Raw genomic sequence first — 11,273 nt, 5'->3', positions numbered from 1 at the left:
TTAATTATGTGTTCTCTATTAGATCTTGTTTTTGATTTAATTATGATTTGTGAGTAGTTTCCTTAATCCGGGATCTTGCTAAGCCCGATTATGATTGATGTATAAAGTAGATCTTTAAATTCCCCAATAATAATCCCAATTGACATGCTTAATTGATTGTGTTTATGCCAATACTAGATTAGGGATAATTAGTATTGTTATCATCCCTTTGTTCTTATTGCAACGGAAGTTGGGTATTAACGGGATTAGGTTATTTCAATTAAGGGTTTGAAGATCATCACGGAAGTAGATGATTGAATAATTAGGAATCTAGGCATGGTGTTTAATGTCCCTTATTCGCTTGATTCCACGGAAGTAGGCTTGATAGTTAATTTGGGAAGCCATTGATAACTCGGAAGAGACCTTTGGTATTATTATTAGGGATTGCTTTTCTTCTTGTCAATTGATTTATATATTGGGGGTAGATTTATTAGTTTATCAATCATAATCGTGGTGATGCTTGATCTTGGATGCTTTAGTTTATTGATTAATATTTCCTCTAGTTAATTGTGTTATTTAATAAATTAGTTGATTATTATCATCCATTATTGATTGGTCACGTGCTTAGTGATTAATTGAGTCTGATTAATTGAATGAACCATAGTCTCTTGGGATTCGATCCTTACTTGCCCTACTACACAGTTAGAAGGAATAGTTAGGTTATTTTTGTTAGGTACGCGATAAGCCTATCAGTGGCCGAGAAACATTTGCACCACGTAGCATCATCTACACTTTGCAAGTACATCAGGTTCCTGTACGAGGTGATATGCTCTTCTAGGTTGCCCGTGCCATCATAGGCTCCCACAAGTACACTCTTCACTTTTGGTGGCTGAGGGGCATTTAGGATATCTTGCGAAAACGGGGGCGGCTTATCTCCCAGAGTAAGTAGGCGCATCTGCCAATCAATGGGTTGCGGTTGCACGGACGGTCCAGTCAGATAGGGACCTTGTCCGTACACCTGCCCATATGGCCCATATTGGCCGTATGCCTGGGGGTTTGGCTGCATCAAGCCATTGAACCCCTGAGGTTGATATTGCAGTGATTGAGCCGGAACAAGAGTTGGAGCATGAAAGACTGGAATAGGAGTTGGGGTGCGAACTGCCTGACTTCCACTGGAGATGGCCGTGTTGGTTTGCTGGGAAAGAGAATGATGCGAAAAATCATCCGGCATTGTCGGGGTTGAGGCCGTGTCAGAGTAGGCGGCGCGCTCCCGTTGCTTATGCCGAAGGTAATCCCTTGCGTCCTTCCATCGTCTGGATGGCTCAGGCTCCTCTCTTCGAGGCTGTCTACCTCTCCCCCCAACCGACTGCGTTTTCGCCAGCAAGTCAGAGAAATTAGTCCGCGGTACTCTTGGGGACCTTCCAGTCGGCCTTCGAAATGGAGTATTTCCAGCGTCCGTTGCATGGACTGTTTTGCTGTGTGTCTTTCTTGGAGCCCTCTGTTCCTCTCTCCTGGGCGGCTGCCTAGAGGTAGAGGCTCCGTTTTCAATCTCTTTTCTGAGTTTGTTAAGCGCGGCCTTAAGAGAGGCTGCAGTAACAGGAGGATCATCAGCTTCTTCAAATGTGGCTATTAGAGGATTGCTAGTACGGATCGTAGGGATTATATCCTCTAAATGTCCATCCTCGCCTGGATTAGGTGTTTGACCGTCTATCGCCATAACATACGAGTATCCCCACAGACGCCGTCTGCAGCAACAGGAGGATCATCAGCTTCTTCAAATGTGGCTATTAGAGGATTAACCACGTGGTCGTGGGTTCGATCCCCACAGACGACGCCAAATGTTTCGGGTCCTTTTTGGATCTCCTGGGATACTGGTCACGCTTTGCTGGCAATACGTTGGTCCCACCTGCAAAACCACGAATATTCCGTTCAACGGAATATTCGCCTCCGACGATCAAGTCAGTGATCATAACGGAAAAGGCTAGAGAGAGAAAGTAGAGAGAAGTTGGAGCTTATTTAATGCTCTGTGTCTTTTATTTTGTCTGAAAAATCCCCCTCCCATCATAAATGATTGGGGTATTTATAGGGGTGGGATTTGTGCACCTCTCTAGGGTTTATACCCTAGATTTGCGTGACGTGATTGGCTGCGCAATCAGCGAATGCCACGTGCCCCTCTGGAGGCGCCGTTTTGCGGCTTTCAGCGTCATCTCTCGGGATTTGGGCCTGACATTGTTAGGGCTTTTTGGCGTGCTGATTATTAGAAGGATCACTTTGCCTAGACACATGGCATCCTCCCGTGGTGACACGTGTGACCCTATGACTGGGCCACGTGTCACTATGGGATTGGCCTAAGACCTTAAGAACTCTTGATTGCGTGGCATCTTCCCGTGGTGACACGTATCACCCCATAATTGGGCCACGTGTCACTGTGGGATTGGTCCACGTATACGGGGTATTTTTACCCTCAACAAAATCGATATTATTGAATGAATTTTTTTTTTTAATAATTAAATCATGTGGTTTGCACTTATGTATATTTTTTTTTAATATTTATAACATGCTTGATAATGGGCTAAAATGGTTAATAAGTCACCTTTGTTATAAGTGGTTGAGGGTTCAAATCCCCTTAACATCTATACTAATCTATTAAAAGGTGTTCTTAAAAACGTCGATGTGCCACGTAGCTCCAATTTTGTTAAGCCATGTCATCTTCCCAACATCTCATGATGCCACATCATCACTCAAACAATGCTACATCACCCAAGCAACTAACATTAGTCCATATAAAAACATAAGGATAAGACGACTATTTCACCAAGTGCCATTGATTACTTACAAAATTCACCAAATGCCATCAACGTTAGTTTTTCGCTAATGCAATTCTTACTTCCCCAAATGCCATTACTTTGGAAAATTATTTCACCAAATGCCATTACTTTTTAAAATTAATACACAATAATTATTTATTTTAATGAATAAAATTAATACTTTTTTCCAATTTTCGTGACGAATATTGTTTGGGTAAGGTTTTGGAGGTCATTTTGACCCTTTATGAATACAAATTAAACACAAAATTGGCAAAAAAATATGACGTAAATACCCCGTTTCACATTTTTCTCGAAAAAAAATTACGATCTCGACATTCAAAACGGGGCATATATATTATATTTTTGTCAATTCCGAGCTTAAATTGAACCCATAAAGGGTCTAAATAACCCCCTAAACCTTACCTAATCAATTTTCCTGGTTAAAAAATAATGACACGCTAATCGAAATATTTTTGGACACGTAAAACGGAGCATTTACGTTTTTTTTTTTTGCCAATTATGAGCTTAATTTATCCATAAAGGATCAAAATGACCCTCAAAACCTTACCCGATCAATTTTGATGGTTAAAAAATAATGACACGCTGATCGAAATATTTTTCAAAACACTAAACGGAGCATTTACGTTATTTTTTTGTTAATTTTGAGCTTAATTTGTTTCCATAAAGGTTCAAAATGACCCCCAAACTATACCCGAGCAATTTTTGCCACGAAAATCAAGGAAAAGTATTATTTTTATTAATTAGAATAAATAATTAAAATGAACCAATCTTATCATGACACATGGCATGATTTAATCTTAATGACAAACGGAGTTAACGGCCGTTAGTCATTAATGGCATTTGGTGAATTTTTTAAAAGCTCGATGGCATTTGGTGAATTTTTTAAGTACTCAGTGGCATTTGGTGAAATAGCCGAAGGATAAGGAGGTTCGAACCCTCAACCTCTTATAAGTTATAACACATATGGCTATTTAACCATCTAAGCCAATATCAACTATGTTATTTGTATGGAAAAAAATTGATATAAATGCAAACCACAAGGTTTAATTAAAAAATAAAAATAAAAAAATAATATTCAAAGAATAATTCAATTTTGGTTTGACAATAACAATTGCAGTTTTGAAAACCTTTTTAAAAAAATTATCGATTGTATGCCTACAACAGTAGCAACCCGGGGACCGCCTGGGGTCATTCACTAGTTATATTTTTATATACAAGTATGAAGTAATGTGGATTGCTTGGGTGATGATGTGGCATAAAGAGATATTGGGTAGGTGATGTGGCATCATGAAGTATTTGTGAAGTGACTTAGCATATTATAAAAGGATCTACGTGGCATATGGACGTTTTTATAAACGCCTTTTAATAAATTAGTATAGATAACCCTACATAGTGTCCACGTAGGATCGATGTTGGGAACTGATTTTTTTTACTTTTGGTTCAACTTAAAACCGCTATTATCATTAGCGGTTTTGAAAAAGAGACCGCCTCTAACAATAACAGGTCTCTTTGTGTCCTTGGTTAATTCACAAGCCTTAGTCTGCAAAAGACAATTTCAAAGAGACCGCCTACTGATAAAACAGTTCTCTTTCGTCCTTGTTAATTCTTAGCCCACAACAAGAAAAGAGAGCGCTGACAATTACACTAATAAGTTCAATGAGACCGCATTTAAATAAAAACAGGTCTCTTTGACTTTATTTGAAAAAATTGCAAAACCGCTAATACCGTTAGCGGTTTTAAGTTGAACCAAAAATCAATCATACTTGGACAGTACTTTGGGAATTTGTTTTTTAAATGAAGCATAATGGGAATTTATTTCTTTTTCAACAATATTAAGGGAAATCGTTCGAATAGAGGGAGTTTAAACTTTCCAATCACAAAAAATTCACCCGTTATACAAGAACAAATTCCCACTATACATCCATTTAAAAACAAATTCCCAAAATACCGTCCATGTAGGATTGGTATTTGGTTGGGCTTAAAACCACTAATGTTGCTAGCGGTTTTTTTATTTTTTAAAAAAAAAGCAAAGAGACCCGTTATTAATGAAATTAGGTCTCTTTGAACTTAACAGTAATAATGTGGCCGCTCTCTTTCCTGTTATTTTCTAAGACATGATTTCAGAAAAGAGACTTCCTTTTTTATTGACAGGTCTCTTTATCTCCGGAAGAAAAGAGACATGTTTATTGAAATAGGCGGTCTCTTTTCTGAAACCGCTAATAACAGTAGCGGTTTTAAAGCTATAATTGTTATTGTCATTAGCGGTTTTAAGGTGGGATAAAAAAAATCACACCCAACACCGATCCTACATGGACAATATCTAGGGAATTAGTTTCCAAATCAACGCACAATGTAAATTTTTTTTTTTTATTCTAGCACTATTGTGGGAAATTGTTAATAATACTTCTTCCATTTTTTAATTAATTTTTTCTATTTTCAAGTTAGTGAATGTATAATTTCTACCACAATAGCTCTAGTTAATTTTACGGGTTGCCAACACGACCAGAGTATTTGACTTTATTGAAGCTTAAATGTTTTGATGTTGATGAATTTAAACTCAAGCAAACTTCGACTAATAAAGGTTTCTCTAAGTGTATAACTAGAACAGGTGAAGTGGACCTTGGAGGTGGAAGAGTAGCCTAATCTAAGAAGGCATGAAGAGGCTCCTAAGGAAGGTTAAACAAGATAGAAGAAGAGTTCACTAATAAGAACTAAATTCCCTAACAGGAACTTGAAGACGGCAAGTTAAGGTGTTGACTTGGTCTGCGTTGAAGACAGCAAGTTCTGGAAGAACTTGGCCTGCGAAGTTCCAGTTCAGAACTAGAGTGCAAGTGACAACATGAACTTAGTTCTGGACTGCGTGAAGCCCAAGTATCCTATGATTATAGAATATTGACACAGCAAATTAATTTAGTTAAGATTTTATCTTTTAGATTTGCTGTAAATATGTTGAGTATGTTTACGCGTGAAACCTATTAGAAGCATGGCAAAGTGCTTGGCAAATATAATTAAAAGAGGAAAGTTAAAAAATACAAGTTTTTAAGAAAAGATTTGGGAAATTCTCTTTGGCGAACTCCAACTTTTTAAATTTCTAAGTGGTAAACATTCTTAAAATTTATTATCAATGGAAAACCTTAATTAGCTTTACTAATGCATTGGTAACATTATTGATATAATTAATTGATTTTTTTAATCATGGTTAGCTAATAAATTTTAAAAAAAATCGAAATGACTAAGAAGCCCCTAATTACTACACTCAACCATTTACAAAAAAAACAAAAAAAATAACCAAAAACCAAACTCCTCCCAGACCCCCTAACCACCGGCGGCAACCCTCTCCTTGCCGGCGTCCAGGCGCCACCTTCTAGTCGGAGACGCTTGGCCTTCCCCACCCTGTTGGCTGGCGACGTAGCCTCCCCCTCCCCTACCTAAAACCACCAGAAAACCAAAACCCCCAAATCTCCAACCCGAAACCCGTAAAAAACCCTCCCCCAACCACTTCAAACTTCGAATCAGGCCCTCCCCCACCCTCGAAACTTCGTCGCCCAGGGTTTTGAGGGTGGGAAAGGGCCGGATTTGGGTTTTAACGTGGTGGGGGAGGGTTGAGTAAGGTTTGGGGTTGGGTATTTGGGAGTTTCGGGTGGTGGGTAGGGGGATGGGTCACCGGCGCGAGTGGTGGGTTTAGAGGGTAGGGGGGATGGGTCACCGGTGCCGGCGAGGGTAGGGGTGGGCTGGATGTCGAAATGGTGGGGCGCTTGGCCGCCGACAGAGGGAGGAGCTGCTGGTGGTGGCTAGGTGGGGTAAGGGAGGAGTTTGGTTTATTATTATTATTATTATTATTATTATTATTATTATTTTAAATAATTATTTAATTAATTTTATTTTATGAGGTTAGATTAGTCATTAGTGTTGCAATTAACTAGGGTTAGCCAAATAATTACATAAAATCATCAATAATGTTACCAATGCATTAGGCTAGCTAATTAAGGTTTACCATTGACAATAAATTTTAAGAATGTTTACCACTTAGAAATTTAAAAAATTGGAGTTCACCAAAGAGAATTTCCCAAAAGATTTTCTAAAAAGATTTATATCTTAAAAACTGATTATCAAAAGATATTATTTGATGATAATCTATCTTTGATAAGTTTTCCAAAAAGATTTTCTTCTAAACGGATTTACTTAAAAACCGTGTTTTTGAGATTTTGGTAACTTTACATTTTTATCTTTTGAAAACCCTACTTCATATACAAGCTAGTCTTGTATAAATAGTAGAAATCTCATTTCATAGTTTTATGTGAGTTTATGCGTGAAGAAATCGAATTGTGCTTTAATTGTGTAAGTTTACCAAGCTTATAACTTTGTCATATTAGTTTTGGGTTTCATGCGTAGCTTACCTTTCTCATATACTAGGAGTCGAGTATTTTGTATTGGTTGGGTTCTTGGGTGAGTGTGTGAAATATACTTTGCATACAGGTGTGTAGGGTTCTAGTGTGAAGCTGAGAGGTAGTATTTAGAGAGTACGAGTGAATCTAAGTGTGAGACTTAGATTGGGTAGGATAGGGTCCTATTGCGTAGCAAGTTCAGTCTGGAACTTGTGAATAAAGGTCTGAGTATAATAGGTTGTAACTTGTGTGTTTGCCCTATTATAGTGAAGTGGTTTGGTTATGGAAATCCCTTAGAAGAGTCGAGGTTTTACTTCCAGTTGGACCCGAAAAGGTTTCCTCGTAAAATACTGTGTGCATTGTAAGTTCCTTTACATTCTATTTTTTATTCCGCAAAAGTAGTCAATAGGAACTCACATACAATCCACCCCCCTCTTGTAGTGTTCGTCTCAGCTGACAGACTTCAATGCATACTTAAAAGAACTTGGGAAAGCTAATGCAAAGATACTGGATAGTGACAGAAGGAAAAGAACATAGAACAGATATTGAAGTGTTGTATATTCATTACAGTTAATACTGGATAGTGGATACTAGTTGTTGCAACCTTTATAGAAACTTTCGTTTTATGCTTTGTGTTTAATTCATACTTTTCTTTGATAATACTGAGTGGTTAAAAAAATACAAAAGTATAAAACCATGCCTGAAGCTGTACTTCAGCTTTGTTGTTCAACGCCCCTATTAGGTGAATACACTCTGCTTAGCTATCTCTGTCTTGGACTACATATAATGTCATGTGACGCATATATTTACACCAGTGTGCTTTTCTCACTTGTCGATTCCGCCTTGAATTGACAAAATAAAATGTAATCTGTAATATTGTGAAACATAATTTAGCTCTTTTGTAGTATATTTTTGAATGTTTTTTCAGTAAGTGGCATGCTGAAGCTGTTTCTGTTATAGCATGTGTTTATCAACCCTTCAAGGGTGCCATTTACTTGCTACTGTGGGTTGTCTTTGAGTTTCTTTTGTCTAAAGGTCAAATTGGTTTATCACTTATCAGGTGTTTGCTGAATAGCAAAGCTCCACGCTTCTATTATCAGGATTGATATGCATCCTGATGTGCAGCTAATACTTGTTCTCCAACTATTCATATGAAATTTATGCCAAAGCTTCATTTCTTAGATCTGAAATTTAACTGATGCTACGCCAAATTCATTGAAGGGATTAACACTCAAATGATATTATTCTCAGCAATACATAGCACAAAGAGCCTTGTAGCAATACATAGACTGCACAAAGCCTTATAAAATCTCTCAGCAACATCAAAGCCGCTTAGATTGGCCACAAAACAAGCCAAAAGAAAAGATACACACTCATAACAGAGACGACAACAATGATAACACTGATACTGTCATATGTTTAATCTTGCTTAATGATCCTGCTTTCCGAGCAAAGCAAGGAGGAAGGGCTCGTAGTCCCAGTGAGTCTCCTTGGCCACAACTTGCTCAAGAGTCTTACTGTGCCTCTGGTGGAATCGCTCCTTAATCTCTCCCAAATCCTTCTCAGCCCTTGTAACTATGACTCTAGTCAGTGCATCCTCATCAGTTCCATGCTTCATTAGCGCGTCAGTCAGAACCTAATTAATTCAGAGTTCAGACACATAATCAGAAACAATTTCTTTTGAACATGAAAACACTTAAATTTTTCAGAGATTAGCAAATGTAGAATATTTAGCTACCTGCTCCAAGTACTCCTGAGGGCACTTGATGCATCGAATAGCAGCTTGAAGTGCTACGACAAATTCCTTATCAGAATCCAAAACCTGTGGAGACCAGATCAAATTAAATGCATTAGATTATCTCCTTAAGACCAATTTTGATATGAAAACACTAAGTAAATAAGTTCAAAGACCGCTAAGTTTATATAAGGGCTACTCAAGTTCAACTCACAACAAAAATTTATTCAAACAAGTTCATATAAGTTCACAAAGTTTAATTAGGAATGCTGTCACAACTCACAAGTCAATGATTGTTAGTTTAATTTACCTCAACAAGGGGAGTGCCACTGATATTATCATAGCGAAAGAAAGTTGAAACGAGATGAGCCTTGCTCCTCGTAGTCAGGATCCTAATGACCTCATCATGGTTATATTCCTTATCTTTGAAGCAATCTTCAAGAATTTTAGCATCTGCCTCGACCAACTTTGGGTCTGTGACTTCAGTCTCATATGAGTCGTACCTGTAAACACTAACCAGCAGAAGTAGCAGCTGTACTAACATTCAACATTACAATATTGTTAGTTATGACAATCTAAAGACATCAATAGCTAGCCAACTCAATATGATCAATGGTTAGGATCCAAGGACTTGCCTTGCGCAGATCACCGGAGAAATGAGAAGCAACATCTTCTTCCAAGCTATGCTTGTATCGAGCTTGATAAGCTCTCTTGATTGCCAACAGTTCATCAGAAGATGGGATGCATGAAATTTCAATGATAACTCCGAATTTCTTTTCCTTCAAAGCATTATGAGCTAGAACTGCCTCTCGGTCACATGGGTCCAACATCCATCGGTATACTGCTTTCTACATTACATAAAAGCAAGGTTTAGAGCTACTAGATACTCATTGTTTCGAAATAATGGGCCACATCCATGTTAAGTGTCAGACATAGGTACGTGTCCAAGTGTTACACTCGGTTATTTTTTTGAAAATGTTACATGATTGTGGCCTAAAATGAAATGTCGTAGTGTCAAGACTCTTAACACATGAAGAGTGCGAGTAACAAAATGGTCTTATAATTTATACCTCAAAGTTACCAGAAAGCTCTTTCTCAAATCGCTTCATAAGATTTTCACTGTACATCTCTTCATATGCTTCCTTAATCAGTTTCAACTGGGCTGCAGTTCTGTGACCGATGATTTCGATAATTCCCTTCTCATTAGTTCCCCATCCTGTATTTCCCAAACATATTAATCAATCCATCTTCATTAATTAGCATTTTGATTATAATTAATCATCAAGTAATCCCTTTTAATTAGAATAAGATGTATAAAAATAAAGTCAACTTAAGCTTCAGACATAACAAAGATCACAACAACAACAATAACAAAGTCTTAGTCCCAAAATGATTTGGGGTGGGCTAACAAATATCAAAGTAGCAATAAAAAGTCAATGTAGCAAATGTAAAGATCAAATGCTATTAACAATTAACAGCTTAAGAAGCTTTAATCAAGTTATGCATTTAGTTCATAGGACCGCAATTAAGATCAAAATGTGGATAATCAATTAATTTAATTGATTGAAGTCTCGAGGGGCGGTACTTAAATATGAGATCAAAATATCAAATCCCGTCTACATCATTTGCCCTTGCGGCTATCCTTACCCCCAAAAAAATTAAGATCAAAATTAAGAATGAAATGATAAAACCCCACAAAACAGAGAAATCAAAATCATTAAAACAGAGTTAAAAAACACATCAAAAGAAAAGATAACACGTAATTAACATAATGTAAATGATGAATTGATGATGATGATGATGATAATAATAAAAATGATGACGATTATAATTAAAATCAATGGTGATGATTTACCTTCACAAGCAGCTCTAAGAGCTTCAGCATCAGCAATGGGATCAGCATGATCAGGGGCAACGAGGGTAGCCATTGTAATTTTGCAAAATTGACACTTTTTTTTCAAAAGATTTTGATTATTTGAATGAATGCAATAGAAGACTGCAAATAGATAGATAGATCAAGTCGCTCTTAAATAAAAGAAAAGGGTCCCCAATTACACTATACATGTAATAATTGAGTTGGTAACCTGATTGTCTGAAAACTCTTATTATAATGTTTTGAAATTAATTATGTGATGTCAAGAAAAGTATTGTTCTTTGTTTTCTATCAATTCTACGTGTTTATCTCGTGAAGTTTGACTAGATAGTTTCACACTTTATTATTCCGTTGAACCAAATTACTCAGTAATATTTATTCAAAAAAAAAAAAAAATTACTCCGTAATATACTAATGTTTTTATTGTGGTCGTTTGAAATGTGACTAGTATAGTAATTTAATAATAAAACAAT

The 11,273-nt window shown here is 37.0% G+C and overlaps 1 protein-coding gene across 1 annotated transcript; it reads right to left on the bottom strand.

The window, feature by feature from the left end:
• Positions 1 to 8,377: 8,377 nt before the first annotated feature.
• On the bottom strand, positions 8,378 to 11,001 carry LOC110716345 (annexin-like protein RJ4). The gene is made up of 6 exons (XM_021894967.1): positions 10,783 to 11,001; positions 9,998 to 10,143; positions 9,563 to 9,775; positions 9,238 to 9,459; positions 8,931 to 9,014; positions 8,378 to 8,828 (listed from the first exon to the last, which is right to left on the bottom strand). The coding sequence occupies exons 1-6, from the start codon at positions 10,853 to 10,855 to the stop codon at positions 8,622 to 8,624; spliced, it is 945 nt and encodes a 314-aa protein (XP_021750659.1). The 5' UTR covers positions 10,856 to 11,001; the 3' UTR covers positions 8,378 to 8,621.
• Between the last annotated feature and the right edge of the window lie 272 nt (positions 11,002 to 11,273).

The sequence above is a fragment of the Chenopodium quinoa genome, unplaced genomic scaffold (assembly GCF_001683475.1).
Source record: "Chenopodium quinoa cultivar QQ74 unplaced genomic scaffold, ASM168347v1, whole genome shotgun sequence".
Lineage (NCBI taxonomy): Eukaryota > Viridiplantae > Streptophyta > Magnoliopsida > Caryophyllales > Amaranthaceae > Chenopodium > Chenopodium quinoa.
Note: the sequence above shows the minus strand (reverse complement) of the source record. Positions and strands in the feature narration are given on the sequence as shown.

Coding starts and splice junctions, on each gene's coding strand:
- LOC110716345 (XM_021894967.1), bottom strand. CDS start 10,855: ATGGCTACCCTCGTTGCCCCTGATCATGCTGATCCCATTGCTGATGCT. Junction 10,144..10,782: donor TCTTAGAGCTGCTTGTGAAG/GTAAATCATCAC, acceptor TGGGAAATACAG/GATGGGGAACTAATGAGAAG. Junction 9,776..9,997: donor AGCTTTCTGGTAACTTTGAG/GTATAAATTATA, acceptor TATGTAATGTAG/AAAGCAGTATACCGATGGAT.